The sequence below is a fragment of the Natrix helvetica genome, assembly GCF_964273705.1.
Source record: "Natrix helvetica genome assembly, chromosome: 3".
NCBI lineage: Eukaryota > Metazoa > Chordata > Lepidosauria > Squamata > Natricidae > Natrix > Natrix helvetica.
The window spans coordinates 134,024,453-134,046,256 of record NC_138549.1 but is presented as its reverse complement, the minus strand read 5'-3'; the positions used below and the strand labels follow the sequence as shown (position 1 = coordinate 134,046,256).

At 38.9% G+C, this 21,804-nt stretch overlaps 1 protein-coding gene across 2 annotated transcripts in view; it reads right to left on the bottom strand.

Moving 5' to 3' along the window:
- The window catches only part of RAP1A (RAP1A, member of RAS oncogene family), a 94,786-nt gene that overhangs the window by 15,444 nt on the left and 57,538 nt on the right, over positions 1–21,804 (bottom strand). For both annotated transcript variants that reach the window (XM_081946151.1, XM_081946150.1), the window contains 4 exons: positions 11,720–11,803; positions 6,415–6,483; positions 4,780–4,836; positions 3,525–3,665 (listed from right to left, as the gene is read on the bottom strand). In XM_081946151.1, coding sequence (XP_081802277.1) covers positions 3,525–3,665; positions 4,780–4,836; positions 6,415–6,483; positions 11,720–11,776 — 324 coding nt within the window. In that variant the 5' untranslated portion in view covers positions 11,777–11,803. The remainder of the gene's footprint in view (positions 1–3,524; positions 3,666–4,779; positions 4,837–6,414; positions 6,484–11,719; positions 11,804–21,804) is intronic.

The window sequence follows — 21,804 nt, the reverse complement described above, 5'->3', positions numbered from 1 at the left end:
TGGGATTTTCGTATACAAACAGACAAAATACTAGCGCATAACACACCAGACATCACACTGGTTGAGAAAAAGAAGGTTACAATCATAGACATCGCAATACCAGGTGATAGCAGGGTTGAGGAGAAGGAACATGAAAAAGTCGCGAAATACCAGGACTTAAAAATTGAAATCCAACGATTATGGCACAAACCAGCAGTGGTAATTCCAGTGGTAATCGGCACACTGGGTGCTATTCCAAAAGCACTGGAATTACATTTAAAACAGTTAAAACTTGACAAAATCACCATCAGTCAAATGCAAAAAGCTGCACTGCTTGGATCTGCACGTATATTAAGAAAATACGTTACGACGTCCTAGGCCCCTGGGTGGGGCCCGACTAGTAATCAATGCCAAATCCGGCGAATCAACTGGCCGCTGTGATACAATCGAATAATAATAATAATAAATGAAATGTACACCAATATTTTTATTTAAGTAGCAGCTTAAGAGATAATGTAGAAAAACATATATAGGAAAAAATACAATTTGGATTCAGCACTGTATTTAGGAAACAGCACAGGTGGGTTCTGGGCAAATTCTATAGTGGAATAAATATAAATGGAACGGGGTGGGGAAGACTGAAAATTTATATTCTATAGTTCAATTACTGTTGCATCCAAGACTCATTGTACCTTAAATAGATGGTTGGGACCACAACTTCTAATTTTCTCCATTGTATTTCTTATTGCCCCAACATAAGGGGTAGTAAATTAACTTCAGGCCTGGGGAGGTGACAGAGGAACAGAATGCCTTAGAATACTACAACGTATCTCTAAACCACTGAGATTTTGGTTCCATCTAGCTAAAGCTTTTGCTTCTGTCAAGAGATATCCTATCTTGTTGGCAGACTTTCTCAGTAACAGAACAGAAATTATACTGCATCCAAAGGCAGCTTAACCCAAAGTAGTGCCAAAAGTCATATGATTGCTTCCTAAATTGGTTATAAAGCAAATTCAGTAAATGGCCAGACAAACTGACCACATCATGTTACAGGCAACAAGTACATAAAGAAAATTAATTTAGAAAGGATTAGGCAATTCTTTTGAGAATGAATTAAGACTGCCAGAATCAGATGGATTCTGATGGATTCCCAGAGTTCTGAAAGAGCTGGCAGATGTGATCTCGGAACCACTGAACATAATCTTTCAAAACTCCTGGACCACTAGTGAAATACCAGAGGACTGGAAAAGAGCTGATATAGTTCCAGTCTTCAAAAAGGGGAAACTACAGATCAGGAAACTATGGATCAATCAGCCTGACATCAATATCTAGGCAAATCATGGAAAAAATAGTCACACAGTGTACTTGCATGCACCTAGAAATGAACAAAGCTATTACTAGAAGTCAACGTGGGTTTGATAAAAACAGATCATTCCAGACAAATCTTATAGCTTTTTTTTTTGACAAAGTGGCTAAATTAGTGGATTGGGGAAATACTGTGGACATGGCTTCAGTAAGACAATCGACACAGCCTATTTCTTACTTGAACTTGAACACTGGGCCTTATCTAACAAAATGCAATTTGGTGCTGAGAAAACGTCTTAGACTTATGCAAGAAAAACCAAACACAGAGGTATAAAATAGGTAGTACATGGCTCAACACTAGTGACTGTAACAGGGATCTAGATGACTTAATGGATAACTACTTAAGTATGAACCAGCAGTGTGCTGCAACTCCTCCCCCCTTCCCCACCCCCAGCAATTCTTGACAGCATCAATAGAGGGATAGTTTCAAGATCACATGAAGTGATAGTACTATTTTATACTACACTGGTAACACCACACTGCACTGGAATACTGCATCAGTTCTGGTCTCATGATACAAAAAAAGATGCTGAGGCTGTACAAAGAATGCAGAAGGGTTGTGGGAACTAGGTATGCCTAGTCTAATGAAGAAAAGAACTAAGAGTGATATTATTACAGTGTTTCATGGGCTGTCACACAGAAAAGGCGGGAGGGGTTGTCAATCTATTCTCCAAAGCATCTGAGAGCAGGACAAGAAGTACCGGGTGGAAGATTATCACAGACTCATCAAACCAAGAATTAAGGTGTAATTCCATGACAGTGAGAACAATAATCAGTGGAATGCTGTGCCGCCAGAAGTTGTGCATCCACCAATACTAGAGGTTTTCAAGAAGAGATTGGATTACTGCTTGTCCAGAATGGTATAGGGCAGCGATGGGGAACATTTTATGGCTCGCGTGCCACAAGTGGGGGGAGTGCAGGGGGGTCATGTGTGGGCGTGCCGCACCCATAATGCAATGCGTGACCCCGAGTGCGCATGTGCGCACAACGCACGACCCCCCCATATTTACATGCTTTTTTTGCCCTCCCCAGGCTCCAGAGGCTTTATAGGAGCCGGGGGGGGGCGAAAAGAGCCTCCCCCGCCCCCCCGGAGGCCCTCCGGAGGCTTCAGGGACCGTCCGGAGGCTTCCCTGAAGCCTTCGGAACGCTTAAAACCACCCTCCGAGCAACCCAGTAGGGTGGTTTTAAGCGTTCCAAAGGCTTCAGGGAAGCCTCCGGATGGTCCCTGAAGCCTCCGGAGGGCCTCCGGAGGGGCGGGGGAGGCTCTTTTCACCCTCCCCAGTCTCCTATAAAGCCTCTGGAGCCTGGGGAAGGCAAAAAATAGCTTTTAAAAAGGTGAACTCAGCTGGCCAGCGCGTGCATGCGCGCTGGCCAGCTGACAGGGCAGCGCCTCGCGTGCCCTGACAAATGGCTCCGCGTGCCACTTGTGGCACACGTGCCATAGGTTCGCCATCACTGGTATAGGGTGTCCTGCTTGAGCAGGAGGTCGGAGCAGAAGACCTCTACGGCCTTTTTCAACCTTGTTATTCTATGTTCTATGAATTTCATTTTTACCAAATGGATTTGAATACTATGTCATTAAGCCACATTCTGGAAGAGTCACTTCTCCAAATTAGGAGTACAAGAAAGAAAAAAAAACTGTGTTGCTGTAAGTTAATGAAGGATTATTTACTGTATTTGCAACATTTAAATTCGTTATGCAATTAGGTTTGGTAGTACTTTTGTTTCTTTTATTTACCAATAATTTTATGCAGTTTTTAAAAAGCCACAAAACAGTTGTAAGGGTAATTAGAAACATTTCTTATTAAGAGTGACAAAAAGCAATGGAACTAAATGAGTCTTTGAGAAGACTAGCAACATAGTTCAGTGGAAGCTGATGCTTTGGGAGGACAGGATGGGGCATCTAGCTTAACTGTCAACTTGTCTATAGCAAAAGATATGCAATGACCCTTTATTTGAATTTTTCCAGAGTTCAGTGCCAATCCAAGATGCTGAACATTGGTGATTAATTCTCCAGTAACAGCCACATAAATAAATGAAATGTTCAATCAATTGAGAATGTTATTGCATCATACAAAATATTTAGAACAGTTTTTCAGTCACATAGACACTGCACAAAAACAGATGGTGCCTTGTTTAAAAATGCTACAGTTCACAAGACAAAAACCCTCTTTACTTACATCTTCAGTGTCTTTGACCCTTAAGATCTGTTCCCTCAGGTCCTGTAGGTCATTGAACGTGGACTGTGCTGTAATAGAATAAACTAGTGCAAATCCTTGACCATTCTTCATATACAGATCCCTCATTGCGGTAAATTGCTCCTGTAATCAATATATACATATATTTAAAAATTAACTATTCAAAAGAGTTATCTCATGTTAAACCAGAAACAAAAGTGCCATTGTTAATGTTGAAATTTTCACTCTGCTCTTCTAGAAAACCAATGAAGCATGCGAATGTATTTTTAATGATACCCTGTTTTTCAGAAAATAAGACCTCCCTGGATAATAAGCCCAATCGGGCTTTTGAGCACATGTGCTGAAATAAGGCCAACCCTGAAAATAAGCCCTCCCTGAAAATACTGCAACACAGCTGCAGCCATGAGGTGACCATGCTCATTGCCTCCTGCACCTCAAAAATAATAAGACTTCCCCGAAAATAAGGCCAAGTGCTTATTCCAGGGGTCAAAAGAAAATAAGACCCTCTCTTATTTTCGGGGAAATATGGTATCAATTATTTCAATGTAATTTTTGAAAATTTAGAAATGAAAAAAAGTATCCCAAACAATGATGTTCTCCACTGTTGATTTAGGACTTCTCTTATATTTTACATACAGTACATGAGTGTGCCTCTATTTTTCCAGTGAAAGACAATTGTGAAATATTCCAATTAGATTCTTCTTTCTTCTCCCTTACATACACTTACACAGCACAGCTGAAACAACCGGCTAGCTCTAGAAAACTGTAGTCAGACCATATGTTATGGGAATACATAGCTTCAGATCAACTCTATTAACTTCTGCTGTAAAGACCAAAGCTGTATTAAAATACAGGAAGGTCAATATTAATGTGGAGATTTAACTCCATATTAATCTGCTATTCAATTAACATTAACCCTAGCTAATGACCATAACAGGTTGGTCTGGTAAGAGTCCTACAAGTGATAAAAGCTAAGTTATAGTTAAGCAAAGCTAAATTATTCGAGAATTGGGCAAATATTTAAAAAATATTATTGGAATAGATCATGAAATTCCAATTTATTTCTCATAAAAGCAATCTTAAAAATGTAACTGCATGACGTGAGCTACTCTTCAATATATTATAAGCAAAATTAGACTAAGGAAGATAGATCCCTTCTCCTAAACACTAGTTTTCAAGTTCTTGCTTCCGTCTTCAAATGGAAGCATTTCAAAATGTATTATAGATTTGTACTTACTGTCCCTGCTGTATCAAGGATTTCAAGCATACATTGTTGGCAATCTACTTCCACTTGCTGAAAAGTAAAGGAACAAGACACACAACTAAAGCATTAAAAATTCAGTGCTTTAGAACACAACTATAGCGAGACATGATCACAGGTGTTTACAAATACACAGATTAATCAATATAATTTGTTATTCTACAAATTCTCCAATTTGTTAGAATAACAACAAGGTTTTTAGTAGTGTGCTTTGCATATACTCTAAATCAGTTTGTTTAGCTATGTTATACTGAATAAAAAGTTTTGCACAATACACTATTCGCCATAGCTTCCCAACTACAAAGGGGACAATTATACTAAGATGAAACCAAAAAAGCCATATTATGGTTTAATGTATTCCAATCTTTGCCAAACTTCTATAGGTTTTGGCAGGAACTTACTGAGACAATTTCATTCAGTAATATCTAATGTTTGAAAAACAAAGAAGGGTTTTTTTCTAGCTTTACCACAGGTTGCCAATTTGAAATTAAACATATTAAAGCATGCCTTTGATTATTCATATGCCAAGCTTAACTAGAATACTTATCCAAATGGACAATAGTACTCATTTTTGGAAGTTTTTTATTAAACAGTGTTGACATATATTATAATCACGAGTAAAAATATCTGAAATGAAATTATAAAGGACTTTATCTACCTTGTGGGTTTTATAAATGTTGTAATCACAAATTACTGCAATAATTATCATTGGGGAATATAAGTCACATACTTTGTATAAAAAAATCTTTCATATAATTAGTTAGTTGTGTTACTTTTACAATAAGTTGAAAATTCACATACTGAAAAAAAAACAATGTTTTCCCCAAATAACTCAACTTTAAATTGAAAAGTTTTATATTAGCTGAGAGTATACTAATACTGTAAGCCTAGAGATGGTGGAACCATCATCTTCATGTCACATAAACACGATATATTAATATGCTACAAGTAAATAGCTTTAACAAATTCTGATTTACACATTTTATCTGATATTGTAAAATAAGTTTGCATTAACTCTAATTTCATTCCAAGGAATTGTTGGTATTAACATATGTGGCTGCAACAGGCTAAATTCTAATAAAGAACTCTACTGGCTTTGGAAAGATGGCTGGTTGTTTCAGAAACTACAAAAGTAGGAAAAACCAGTTCACACAGTACTGATTGAGCCCTTTTTTCAAAGACCATTCCCTACTTTCTACCAACAAATCACTGCTAAAACAATTTATCTTATGAGTATAATTTGCTCCAACACCACCTTTGGAGCAAATATCCGTTTTTGTTTGCAGTGAAATGAAATGGAAGAAGAATCAAGGGTTTTTTCCCTGAGGGTCATGATTCTAGTTCAGATCATATCTTTATCATTTTATAGAAAAAAAAAGAAATCTAATTATAGGTATAGTTTATAGTGTACTGTATAGCATAGTATAATATATAGTACAAGTATAGTACACTATAAAGAACCAATGATCCTCAATCAGAATCTGTATTGCAGGGAAACTATTGATCATTGTAAGTTAATTTTATCTCAGTTAAGGCATGAAATGTATATCTGTTCATTGATTGAAATAAAGGGTATGATTTGACATAACCTTTGAAAAACTGGTATTTTACCTTTCTGTAAGAATCTTCTATTGTGGGGTCATATTTTTCAACAAAAATTCCCTGAACGAACTGCACGGTCTGGAAAAGAAGGAAAGGGGAAACATATCCTTGGTTAGTTGCCTGAAGCCAAAAACCTACAACAGACTATTCAAGTAATAATACAGTTTTAAGTTTGGTTATTTGAATCTCATTTCCATGCTCCAAGGTCTAGAGGAATATATATTTATATATTTCTTGAGTTCAACAAAACATATGAGTGGGTTTATTTTTCCAAGCATGTATGACACTAGTCCAGTTATAAAGTTTAACTAATCTGTTTTCAAGTAAGAAATTATGGCAACCAGCTTGAATTCCTTTAACGTATGTTAAACTCCTCCTATACTGGTTCCTAAACTATTCCAATACTGATCAATCAGACTATTTTCTCTTAATTCAAAAGCCTTCATGGATTGGTTGGGAATGATTGCAGTTGATATCCAATGTCCAAGGTTATCTTGTGACTTGTTCATGGATTAATTCTGTAGAGCATTTCCATGTTCCTATATAAATGCAATATCCCCCCTTCCCCCTTCTCTCTCTCACACACACCGACTGAAATAGCTCTAGTAATACACATATTCTGAATGCACCTCATAGGAATAAAATATATGCTGACAGAGAAATATTGTTCAAAATGGATGTACTGTCATTCTAACTAAGTGCCCATGTATTCTCTCTCCCTTTTACCTTGACCTTCCTCCATTGTGGATGCTCTAATTTATTAACCAGGTACTTTGTTACACATAAAGCATATAGCATGAACTAAGCCAGGGTTAGGGTTAGGTAATTCTATGTATGTATGTATGTATGTATGTATGTATGTATGTATGTATGTATGTATGTACACAATATGTGTGTGTGTGTATACACACATACACACACTTATTAGATGACATATTAAAGATGTGATGTTTCAGAATCAAGGCACTATGTTGATAATCATAGCTCACAGATAAGTGGGCATGAAATAATAAACCTGAAGTAGGGCCAAAAGGTTCAATATATTAAAATGTACGGTATCTTGTTGTTCTCTCATTCTTTTAGTCAAAGAAGATACTATAGGAAGCTAGATTCTTATAGTTGTGCACAAACCAAGTTCTAATTTAAATTAGAGTTCATTACTGAAGCTATTTATTTATTTATTTATTTATTTATTATTCATGCTTCTAGACCGCCCCCTCTCCCAAAAAGGGACTTGTGGTACTGTGGCTTAAATTTAGCCAAGGGTAGAATATTTTTTGTAAGCAATATGTGGTTCTTATCCATAAATAAAAATATAAACAATGATAAATTTGGAATAAGGTTCCAATGGATTCAAGCTACCCTTTGTTATCGTCTTCCTATTTTTCAGCAACTTTACTACTCTCTATGAGCTATACTGTAAACACACCACCACCATTTTACATTCATTTAAGGCCAACCAACAGCTTTCAAAATAGGCCTCTCTCACTTTTGAACAAGCATTAACTCTAAAAATGAAATCCTTTGCTTGCTACAATTAAATGAAAATAATTCAAAAGCATAGGATTTGGGTGTTTCCCCTTTATATATAGTGAGCTTTTTCTGCAGTGACTGAAAAATAATTACTACATCCTTAAATAAAACCCCATTTTGTTTAGTTGCAAAATTTCTCTTGATAACAAGGAATAGAAGTGCTATTGATCCTAATAAATAGTTTCAGATTTGAAAGTCTAATTGCAGAAAACATCATTGTATTCAAGAAACTGATGAATGCTTTAGAAAATTCTTAACAAGCAGGAAACCAATGTTATACCTTTCATACTCATAGGTGCTTTCTTGCAATTGTGTTTAGGGAGGGTTGAATACGGACATTCTAGTCAGTCTAGCTCAACCTACACTTTCTCCTATATATAAGGTCTCCCAATATATAATCAAAATGAACACCAGTTTAAGTTCTTTTTATGTAACTCATCCTAGTTTTTTTTAAACTTCAATGGGGAAGATGACCCAAATAAATAGATTGAAGTACAGTGTGGACATAGGGTAAATGATTCGAACATAGTTATTTATTGCCAAAGAAACACAGAATTATAGAAAATTCTCACTTGCCTAAGCCATTTGCAAAAGAGCCAGTGTTCTAAATACAGGAGTGCAGCTACTCTGTAAATACGTATGTTGTAATAGCTTTCCTTCAAATAGCAAAAGAAGAGTATGCATCAGTGTTATTTTAATTATTTAGAACATGCATTTTATTAATTATATCAGATTTTTATATTTTTATCAAAGGCATAATTGCATAATAGGAACGGCAAAGACTTGTGGTACTGTGGCTTAAATTTAGCCAAGGGTAGAATATTTTTTGTAAGCAACTACTTATTATTATTATTTATCACCATTAGCACATTTAGTGCTATGTTGAGTATAGGAAAACTAATCCTTTCCTGGAGGAGATTGTAATCTAAAACTTGAGGGGGAAACAAAGACTAAGAGTTGCTATAGGAATAACTTATTTATTTCAGCAATACATGCCTTCATATGTAGGAATCTGGAGTAGGTTATGCAACTTTTAAATTGCACAGGTGGATACTGAATATTTTATGTATCCACTTAATTGTGAATATCCAATCCTGATTCAACTAATTTGCTAATCAGAATCTTTCATGTACATTATTAAATGTTTGGGTGAAATCAAGATATATCATGTCCACCAATTCAATTCTGCCTATCCATTCTGCTTGTCATAATTATTGGACGAGTACATATAGTAAGTATGCTCTTCTCCAAGAAAATGCAATCAAAATAAGAACGTAGTAGTTCCTCTTCTTTTTATTATCTTATTTCACTCAACAACTAAAAAAATAATCCTCAAGGATAATCTCAAGATCCAAAATGGAATATATGAGAGGAAGCAGTCCTCTAAGCGTGGATGTGTCTGGGTGGAGTAAAAGGCTACTGGTAGATAGGGAACAATCACAGGTCAATAAGGTAGCTGGCAGAAAAAAATTCTGGTTCAATTTATTTCTGGATTCTCTTTTGCTGTATCTTTAAATACTGTCTGCCTGATGAGTCTGCTTAAACATGTAAGAAACCTGAACTGAATTTACAAGTTTACAAAATGTAAAGTGGATTTATTATAACATAAAACCAGATAAGTGTTACCATTTGTGAGGCCAGAATACTAAATTCCACTTTTTTAATCCAAAATGTGGACTATACTGAATATTGATCAAAACTGCATAGACTAAGCTAAGTACATCAGAAAAATAGACTATATTATCTTCATTTTCAACATCCTTTTTCAATCAGAATATCCTCCCGATAACAACGTTGAACTCTCAGATGTCTTAGCAATGACTATGTGAGTTGGAAAATTCTTCTTTTCAAATGTACACATCTGGAAATACTCAGACCAAGCAAGTATAGTTCTCAGTAGAGTGGCCAATAAAGTTGTGAGTTAATGATAGTTCCTTTCTATCATCTTATCAGAATGAAATAAGTTAATGCTATTTCCTAATACTGAAAAATAGAGCTTCTTTTCCCAGGGTCATCCAGCAAGACCAGCTTCAACAATATTAATATTGACTTTGTCACCACTTAATAAAATATAATAAAAAAATATCAATATCAAGGAGGGACTTTTTTTGAATGCTAAGATAAAAAGAACAATAAAGAAGAATGCAAAGGAGAAACTAAAAAATCTGTCTGGCCAAAGTATAAGATTTTAGTATAAAAAATGTATTGCACATAAATTCACTGTATTTTAAAAAGAGAATTCTGTGCTCAGTGATTGTTATTTCTAATAAAAAGAATCTTTAAAAGGCATTTTTCAAATACATATTTGTTCAAAGTATAGTGGAAATATAAAAGTACTGAAAACACAAACACACAAAATCAAGAATCCATTTTAGTACTAGAAACAATTTTAGAAACTTCCAGACTAGTGAATAAATAGGATCTATGTAATTAAACTCAGTCTTCTTAAATTAATGATTTCCATATGATTCAAATTGATTAGATTTTGAAAATACCTATCTACTGTATAACAATTTAAATTCACTTGCTTTGTGATCACATTCTTTTCGGGAAAAGGTTGTTTGGGAATCAGTTCTTTCTAATTTTATTACTTTCAAGGATAATGAGGACAACCACTAAAAAGAGGTTTACCAGTGCAGTTTTTAGTCTCCATATCTATTTCAGCATTACAAATCATTAGTCACAGAATGTTACAAAAACCTACACTATCTAATTCACTCCTTTTAGAAGGCCAACACCAAACATATTATTTTTTTTTATTCAAGGCTACATATGCATATGATACTTAAAAGAGCAGTAAAGTAAACATGGAGGCATAGTAATTTAAGGCTTAGAATTTAAAGTAAGCATCAGTGTTTATCAGCATCTAAACTGTGGTATTTTAAGCTTCTAACAATATTCAGCTCCAACAATTCATTTTCAGTTAACTAAAAGTACAATATGGGGTTTTAACTATAAACTTTTCAAAGCGCTCTTAAACCCTTTACAATGCTGGAGATTGGGACCTTGCATTACATTAAAAATCAAAGGTAGTCCAAGAGATGCAATTAAGTGCTCAGAGAGCATCTAGCACACATCCCAAGACTGACCGTTGCTTTCCAGTTATAACCTATTGTATTGTCCTTATTTCCAAGCTCAACATTTTGTGAAAAACACCTGTTTCATCCAAATTGTACACAGATGCCATTAGCCTAAATTAAGGGTGGCAAATTGTTTCTCTAGATTTGTTGCGATCACTTGTTTTATTGTATTTGGTTGCTGGTACTCCTTCCAAATTTTAATTAAAATATACTACAAAGTTTGGTACAAGGTTCATTTATCAAGAAAAAAATGTATCAACTTCATATATGTTTAAAGATGTTAAATGTATTGGGGTTACAAATACACACACACAAACACACACACTGCTGAGTTTACATTCATAATAATTTAGAAATTGGTTATAAGAACAAGCTTTAAGGTGGCAATGTGTTTACTAAGCAAATTTCAATTCCCAGGCATGTTAGATGATTCAGAAGCTCCCATGAAAATGGAAATCAGATAACCTTGATGTTAATATTATAAGTTTTCTCGTTCAGTTCAATTCAGAATTTTGCCATATGAATATTATAGAAGCAACTACTTAAGAAATATCTCTTTTCTGAATATTTTAAATTCAAACATCTTGACTATTAATTATTGTATCAAGGGTCAAACTTGGAAGATTCCAAATACACTTTTTTGAAAAATCAAACTCTTGAATAAGTGAGAAACTTTGCTTTTTACTGAGCATTAAACTTACCAAAGCAGACTTGCCTACACCACCTGAGCCAAGGACCACTAGCTTGTACTCACGCATGATGTGGTCTATTCAAATACTGAGAAGCTGTAAAAGAGAAATTAGTAATTAATAAAACAAAATGTTGCTATGCTGATACACTTCAGCATATTTTGCAAAGACTGCCAGTTATATTTATTTGTTTGATTATAAACAAGAATATATAATATTTTATAAGATATCTGAAAAGTCTTATAATTGAGAGTAAGTATTGTTTCTACTTTTCACCCAAAGCTTCTAAAATGCACAATATTATTCATTCACAGTCTGTAATGACCAAGATATTTTGACTAATATGTTTACTTCAAAAAGAAGTTTTATTTTACAAAATTGATTAGCCTTGAATGATGATTTATTTCAACTCCTTGCTGGATTCTAATTGCTTTTTTTCTTTTTTCTTTTCTTTTGATATATGTGTTTTGGATAACCTTTGTCCATTCCATATGGAAAGCATGGCAACTTATTTTAATTTTGTTTTCAATAAAATAAAAACATATTCAAAAAGGAGTTCGCTTTGTAACTGTTATAGACTGAAAAACTGAAAAAACTCACTATACAGTATATTCAATGTTTCTCTCTATTTATTTTGAATAGTTTTGTTGCAAATTAAATTTTCTGAATCTTTATTCCAAACCATTAATTTTCACATAATGACAATGTTACACTAGTATTTAAAAAAAAAAGGAGAATCTAGGTGTCCAACCAGTTACATTTAAATGATGGAATGCCTGCCAAATTCTAGGAGCATGGAGTATGGAACTAAACAGTTAAACAAGATAGCTGAAATCAGTTCAAAAAATATTCCTTAAACTTATAAAGGAATAAATATAACAAAGAGATGGAAAGCAACTCTGCCTTAATAATACTGGGTATAAGTTGAGTGGGAGAGTCACTTTGATAGGCTTTCAAGATTCTGTTAGAATACTCTACCAGCAATAAAGATCTTTTTAAAAATTCAAGCGGTTCTTCTTTCCTGAGCTTATAGCACTTGACAGATTGTGAACATGCAGCTGTTTTATTACATTTAAATTAGAGACAGTCAAAGTAATGGAAATAAAATGAACAAAACAAAGTAAGCCAACCCCGCCATCACAACTGAGTCCAACTTTCAATTACTCTTTGCTTCCAGGCCCTAACATTTAGATAGAATGATGTTAATGAAGAAATAAACTGTTTCAAAATAAAAAATAAAAAGGAAGGGAAAAAACTGAGGAAGGTAGAAACAACAGGTAAAAGATCTGGTGACAGTAAGCCTAATCTGTAACTTAAGGCATGCAAGCAATGAAAGGGCAGCATCAAGATATAATATATCCCATTATTCATGAAGTTCACGTCACTGATGATGTTGCTAGTTTAGCAAGTACCCAACTGTATATGGATGACCTACCTGGGCACTAGTTTCTATGTGAGTAAGAACATTGAAAGACTGTTGGGTTAAAAAAAATCACAGGTGCATAATAAATAATAATAATAATAAATTGAATTTATTAGCCGCTCCCTTTCCAAGTAGGACTCGGGGCGGCGTACAATGGAGCATATAAAACATAGAAAATATATAAAAAACAAATAGACATACATACATACCAAACACATATACACATACACGGACACGGACACGGAGGAGGTAACAAATTACATCATATAGACAGTTAAAATTAGCATTAAAATACCCCAATTGTAAGAACTCAATATGTAATTAAAAATTTAACGTTTAAAAACAATTTAAAAAACAGTTAGGAGGAATAAGAGAAAAATTACGATTGAGCCAGGCCAGATAATTGAAAGAGGTGGGTCTTCAGCTGTACACGGAAGGAGCGGAGATCGGACGTAATCCTGATGTCACGGGGGAGGTCATTCCACAGGGCTGGGCCCATCACAGAGAAGGCTCTGCTCCTGGGTGTCGCCCCCCGGCACTCTTTGGCGGACGGCACCCGGAGAAGTCCCTCTCTGTGTGAGCGAATCGGTCGTAGGGATGTGTGGGGCAGGATGCGATCCTGCATGTAACTAGGCCCTATGCCATGAAGCGCTTTAAAGATCATAATCAAAACCTTGAAACGCACTCGGAATACCACAGGAAGCCAGTGCAGCTCGCGCAGGAGAGGTGTTACAGGGGAGTATCTAGTCCTCCCCATAATTACCCGCGCGGCCGCGTTCTGGACCAACTGTAGTCTCCGAGTGCATCTCAAGGGAAGCCCCATGTAGAGAGCATTGCAGTAATCCAGGCGAGACGTCACTAGCGCATGGGTGACTGTGCGTAGGGCATCCCGGTCCAATAAGGGGCGCAATTGGCGCATCAGGCGGACCTGATGGAACGCCCCCCTTGCCACGGCTGTTACATGGTCATCCATGGACAGCCGGGCATCTAGGAGGACGCCCAAATTGCGCACCTGTTCCATGGGGGCTAGTTGGACGCCCCCAATGGCCAGAGATGGAAGCACCTGGTTGAACCGGGAGGCCGGAAGCCACAGCCACTCCGTCTTGGAAGGGTTGAGTTTTAGTCGGTTGCCATCCATCCAGACCCGTACGGCCTCCAGACACCGGGACATCATTTCGACGGCCTCATTGGGGTGGTTCGGGGTGGAAATGTATAGCTGAGTATCATCAGCATACAGATGATATCCCACCCCAAAACCACGGATGATCTCGCCCAGCGGTTTCATATATGTGTTGAACAGGAGAGGCGAGAGCACCGATCCCTGTGGCACTCCACATGTGAGTGGCCTCCGGGTCGAACTCTGCTCCCCTGCCAACACACGTTGCGTCCGATCAGAGAGGTAGGAGCCAAACCACCGTAAAACGGTGCCCCTGACTCCCAGCCCCTCTAGCTGGCGCAACAGGATACCATGGTCGATGGTATCGAACGCCGCCGAGAGATCTAATAGGACCAGGATAGAGGAACAACCCCTATCTCTGGCCCTCCAGAGATCATCAACCAATGCGACCAAGGCCGTCTCAGTGCTGTGCCCGGGTCGGAAGCCGGACTGGCGCGGGTCTAGATAATCATTTTCCTCCAGGTGACGAGGGAACTGCTGTGCCACCACACTCTCTACAACCTTCGCTAAAAAAGGAAGGTTGGAGACCGGACGATAATTGACTAGGTCCGTTGGGTCCAGGGAAGGCTTCTTGAGCAGGGGCCTCACCACCGCCTCTTTCAAGGCGGCCGGTAGAGACCCCTCACCCAACGAGGCGTTCACCAGGCCCAGGAGCCAGTCACGCGTAACCTCCCAGGATGCCAGTACAAGCCAGGAGGGACACGGGTCCAATAAACATGTGGTGGGTCGCAGACGTCCACGCAACCTGTCCAAATCCTCGATGGCAACCGAGTCGAACTCCTCCCAGAGCGGTCCCTCAAGACTCGCCACGGGCGTCTCTACTGGACCACTGAAAGGGGCCCATCCCGTCCGGATTTGAGCGACTTTGTCCTGTAGATATTTCCCAAACTCCTCTGCTCTGCCCTGTAGTGGGGCTTCCCGTGGTCTCTCAAACAAGAGGGAACGGGTCACCCGAAACAGGGCGGCAGGGCGGTTATCTGCAGACGCAATAAGAGCGGCACAATGTTGACGTTTGGCCGCTCTTAATGCCACGAGGTACGTCTTCAAATATGCTCGTACCTGTGCTCGGTCAAATTCGGAACGGGATGATCTCCAACGACTCTCTAGGCGTCTCTTGTGGCGTTTCATCACCCTTAGCTCCTCGGTAAACCAGGGTGCCAGGGTGGTTCGTCGCCGCAGGAGAGGCCGCAGAGGCGCCACCCGGTTTAGGGCCCCGGTAGTCGCACTATTCCATGCGTCTACCAGGTCCTCCACCCGGGGGCGGGTCAGGTCCACAGGGGGTGGCCCAAGTTCCGTCTGGAACCTATCTGGTTCCATCAGGCGCTTGGGGCGGAACCATCTAATACCTTCCAGTTCCGCCTCCTCGCGGCGGGGGGTAGCACCAGGGAAGTCCAGCCGGAGAAGTGAGTGATCCGACCATGACAGGGGAATAATGTCTAGATCCCCTATTCCCAGATCACTCGTCCACTGGCCAGAGACAAAAACAAGGTCCAAGGTGTGGCCTCCCTCGTGAGTAGGACCCTGAATTAACTGGGTCAGGTCCATGGCTGTCATGGAAGCCATGAACTCCCGCACCCCCTCAGACGCTTCTCCCATCGACGGCAGGTTAAAATCCCCCATCACTAAAAGTTTGGGGGTCTCAACCGCCACCGATGAGATCAGCTCAAGGAGTTCGGGCAGGGCCGCTGATGTATAGCGAGGAGCCAGGTATACTATCAGCAGGCCCAACTGCCTCCCTGGGCCCCATCTCACGACGAGGGACTCACACCCGGATGTCTGCGGCACGGTGAACTCTCTCGGCTCTAAGTCTTCCCGGATAATCACTGCTACCCCACCGCCCCTTCCCTGGGCCCGAGGCTGGTGAAATGCTCGATAACCTGGTGGGCACATTTCCACAAGGGGTAAACCTCCCTCGTGGCCCAACCAGGTCTCGGTTATTCCGGCGAGGTCCGGCTCCCCCTCCAAAATTAGATCGTAAATGAGGGGGGCCTTATTGACAACGGACCTCGCATTGCATAACAGCAGTCTCAGGCCTTGGGTCTGTAGATCCTGACCACCTAGTATGCAGGGGTTGGTACAAACGACCGGGAATGACCAAAAGCCCCGGTCTCCCAACCGACTACGCGTTCTTAAATTGTCCTCACACCTGCCCCTCCCCACGACCGTTGGTATTAAGGAGCCCTGAACAGGAATGCTATCTTCCCTCTCCTCCCCCACTCCGCTCCCTCCTCTTTCGACCACACCTAAGTGCCTGGCTCTACCATCCCTCCTAACCGGTTCCCCCACCCCACCCCTAGAACCCCTTACAATTTTTAAAAAAGAATTTATTAAAAAACCCCTCAATGTGCGCTTCCTCCACCTCTCTGGGTTAATAAACCCGTCCTCGAGGTGGGTCCTAGAAAGGGCAGGAGGACATAACTGCGAGAGGGGGGATTCCCGCAATAAAATAAGATCAGACCTCGCATACATAACAAATAATAGATAGTAGATACACCGGGCTAAAGATGGATTCTGGGTGCTGAGGTGTTAAATAAGTCTACATACAGCAAGATAGAGCGCTTTATAGATTTGAACAGACTTCAGATTAAAAGAGCAATATATATTTATAACTACGATAAAAACAAATTATATATGTTTTTCCCTAAAATTTCTATGCATTGTTACAGATATATTATATTCTCTGTTATTTGAATACAGCCCTGGCACATTAAAATTTTGTAGAAATTAGTAAAACAGCTACATGTGAATTCCAAGACATTAACATTTTACTTTCAAATGCCTTTTCACTTACATAATTTATGTTTCCACCTTCAGTTGCACAGAAGTATGTGCCATTGAGCAATAAAATTATAGTAGTGAGCTGCAAGCAACTAGGATTGCTTTCATATTTCCAACAGGGAGTGATTTAAGACATTTTTTTCCTCTGTACAAGGTCAGGCCTCACTTGCCACTGCCAACTCAGAAATCCTGAAAGCATTCTCTGTGCCTTTTTATGGAAATCTCTCTAGTTACTATGCTGTACCAGAAAACCTTTCATTCTCTTCAAGATTATTTGACAAATGTGGAAAATGGCAAAACCTATGATAAACATTTTAAAAGTGTTTATATTATAAACCAGCCTTCGCTGCCTCAACTGATCCCAGCCAAGTCATGACATCATTTACTAATGATCTCCTCAGCCCTCCCCAAGTAAGGATTCAGAAACAGCAAAAGCCTCATCAGAGACACCATAATCCAACTTTGCTAAGAACAATAAACTCTGGATAAAATAAACTCTAATCAACTTAAAGACCTATATCTGGTGAACCTATGGCACCCGTTCCTCTTCTGGGTTTCTGGCGGGCATGTGCTTGCAACAATCAGCTGGCCTTCGTGTGTATGGCAGTGCTAGAAACTGGAAGAGCTTGTCTTGCGTTTTCTGGGGTAAGCATGAGCGCCAACCAGCTGATTGTCACGCACACATGTGAGCCAATAACCAGAAGACTAGCTGGCTAGCATGCATGTGTGCACCAACAATCAGAAGTTCATTTTCCGGTGCACACATGCCCCCTGGGCAGCTCCTCTTTTGGATTACAGCCCAGATGAGCGTGTATGCTCCCTTTTCATCACTCGGTGTCAAAAACGTTCGCCATCACTTACCTATATAGTCTAGCATTCTATTCCCACAGTGTCCAATAGGACTGTGCAAATCCTGTAAAGTGCTTTCTAACATAGGAGATCTGAATACTACCCTTTGAAAGATTACAGCAGTTCTGCCTTTTTTCACATTCATGTAGTTACTTCATTGGCTTCTCTTGGCTGGCTGTGCATGAATCTGCATCAGCCACAGCATATTACTGGGTGCAAACATAAAGCAAAATTGCTGTACATGCACACATATGTGGAATCATCGAAGAACAGTAAGTCTTCTGAAGTTGACCAAACTAAGAAAGCAATGCCTATAGCTCTAAAACTACTTTTATTAGATCAGCTAGAGCAGGGGGGTCAAACAGGATTTCTTCAAGGCTGGATAAGCATTGTAGTTCTCCTCTGCAGGCCGGCCTGGGGGAGGAAGCCAGGACGGATGCCTCCTGCAGCACCTTGTCAGCCAAAACGGGGCATGGGGGTGCAAAATGCGCCCCCATGTGCCCTGTTTTGGCCGGCAAAGTGTTGCAGGAGACTGCCCAAGCTGAAAACAGGGTATGGGAGGCGCTAGGCACCATGGGCTGATTCTTTGCCATTTCCATCTTTAAGTACCCCGCGGATCTGGTTTGATGCCCTTGAGTCTGACGGCCCTGAGCTACAGTGACAAAATCTTGCACTTTATCTTTGTTTGAATTAGGAACAAATGTGTCTGAGAATCTCAAACTAGTTTCTTGGAAAAAATCCCATTTGTCTGATCTTTGCCTTAGTAGCAGCTCCTTTTCTTGTTCTTCAGGACATTCCCTATGCCCTCTGTAAGAACAATTTGCAAAACAGCTATCCAAGCCTGAATAAAGGCAGCTGTTTTAATGAATTGAATTATGAAGAAAATGCTTCATAAGTGCAATGCAAAGCATCTCTTTCAAAAGAACTGCAAAGCCCTGGAGGCCAACAAGATAGAATGACTACAAAAATGACATGAGTGTCATTCCCTGTACCTGGGTTAAAGCAACTAATGAGAATCATCAGCATTGGAAGAATCAAGATACACACTTGGTTTTGCTTGAGTTGAGCTGAAACCTGTTCATCCCAGATTACCACAGCCTCCAAATACTAAGAACATGGATATAATCACTTGATCATCTTAAAACAGAGCTAGGTGTCATTTTAATGTATTGATGAGGCCTGACAAAGGACTTCACCAGCAGTTTCATGTTGATGTTAAAAAGGAGTGGAGAGAGAATACAACCTTGAGAAATGCCACAGGAAAGTGGTTACAAGCTAGATCTCCACACATGGGAAAAGTGAGGCAAATTTAATACCATTATGTAACTGGTCAAAACTAATTTGTGGTAGCAGACTCTTTGAGTTGCACATAGAGGCATATAGCCGGAATTGGCCAGAAAATACAATTCTTCAAATGTTTCACTGGTTTTTATATGTGTGTCATTTAGTTAGTGGGTCATAAAGAAGATAACAATTCTTTGCTTGTGCAGGCATCAAGTCAACTGTTCTGCCTATTATTCTGCTGGCTGGCAGCTATGGAAAGAGCAGTGAAGTTCTGAACAATGACTACATTGGTTCTTCTTGAAAGAATGGTTTGCAAAAGAATCTTCTGAATAGCTGTCTGTCTAATGTGACATTGTGGTGTACCAGGACATTAGGAGGCCCATTCCTCCTAGCCAGCAAAATAACTTGGGTGAAAGTGTGGCGTGCAATTATTAAAGGAATCTGATCTTGAGGTATGAAAAAAAATACAATGCCAAAGCAAGTTGAAAAGTGTATAGTTATTAGGTATGATTTTTATTGCTTCGCAAGCCTGAAAAAAAAATCCATGAATAGAGTTTAAATTGAAGTTTTATTACTCTGATCTATGCAACAAAACCTATTTATGGAAATAAGAAGTGACAAATACTTAAAAAAACCCTTTCTCCCTACTAAAAGGCATTTCCAAATATAATATTTCTGACAGTTAATAATGGAATGAATTCAAATACAGAATTCAAACAAATTGTGTTTTTCATTAGCCATCCATCCTCCATGAACTGGACAAAAAATTGTTTTTGAAACAGGGAGAATTTTAACAGCTGGTGATTATAGAGGACAGGACAGAAGTCTCTTATCACAACTCTGCCTTAAAATATGGATCTTGTTAAAATGTTTTAAATGTCAGCATGGATTTGAGTTGGACATTCAATATTGTGTCTTGGGCACCAAGCTGTTAAAGGCAGGATCAACTATAAAATCAGCAGTTGGGAGGCATGCTTTTTACACATAAACTATTTAACCATTTTGTGCTTGTAAATATTTTAACTCCTTATTTAGATTTTGTAAGCTGCCCAGAGTCTACTAGAGTGGGTGGTATAACCATTAAAAATAAAAGTAGTATTATAAAAACCCTTTTATTTAAGAGGGAATAGGAGTATAAAGCACAACGAAATACCAAGGTAGATCCTTCATATGATACTACATAAACTCTTCCCCAAAACATTTAAATTTTCCTTTGATCTGAGAGGCATCTTTTTAAATCACTGACTTGCAGTTCTTGATTCGGGTTTCCCTATGAGTAGAATAATTCCACCTGGTCTCATTTCCTCACAGCCACATTGGGAAGCTTAATTAGGTAATTGCTATAACGCTTTTGGCAGACGTGACAAACGTAATTAGGAGAGCAGGTGCAAAATGATCAAGCTCTCTTCCCCCACCCCCACCCCCCAATCCCAACAACATTTTAGCAGAACTGCCAGGAGCCTGCCGGAAGAATTTCACAGAATCAACTCACTTATTTTGGAAGACTTAAGTTCTCTACGCTTGGCTTTCTTCTTCATTATTTCACTTTAAAGAGGAATACAAAGGCTTTTTCATCCACCCAACCCTAGCAGAGCTAGTCAGATTAGTGAGAGTGCATCTAGGGAATGAACACACATGGCTTTGTCCTGCAAATCCAGAACACCCAACAACTTGTACCAAGTCTGATAGGAAAACAAAAAGTGTCACTTTGCCTGTGGGATCTTAGATGGGATTATGAGGAGGCAATAAAACCCACTTCTTGCTTGCTTTGAACAGAGCACAGTTAGGATTTCCTTTCTTCAATAACATAATATACTTGAAAATAGCACATTTGGGAAAAGCCATGCTACACCTTATTATCTCTCATAAAGTTCCGAACAGTTCCCATAAAATCTGTATATATATATATATATCTAAACAGGAAATACTACAGTTATGTGAACAAAAGGTCAAAGGGCTTGGCAATTCAAAGGGAGAAAAAAAATAAGCAAGAATAGCAAAACAACAAAGTGCCTTTTCTGAAACTGAGACTAAAGCAAAGGCACAAAACAGTCTAAATATCAGCTTTTGGGGAGACTTGAGCTACACTGCAACCAGTATATAGTTCGTAAGGTACAAATTATATATTGTGGTACAAACTTTTGTGTGAATAGAGCTCAGAAGAGTTCTTTGAATTCTGCTTGGGGAATATTTTTGGGGAAAAGCTGCTTCTTCACTCACATAATAGGGCTATTTTGTGCATTCTCTGCCATGTTGCCTGGAACAATGGGAGTTGTAGTCCAACACCAGAAAGAAAAGACTTTTGGGGGCAAGGATGTGTTCAACAATCCTTTATACAAAATAACAATCCTTTATACAAAAATTTTCAAATCATTTTCTGGGAAAACAGCTATGTACTAAAATGTTTGCATTTTACATGTGAAAAGAAAACAAATAAAATGCCAAGGTTGGGTTTGCAAAGTCCAAGCCAAATATCCTAGCAAAATCTAGTTTATTGTGCGACATCTTGTTCTTAGGTCAATCTAACCTAAATGACTGAATATCTGATTTAACATATAAAGCCACAAACTACATTACTTACTACTG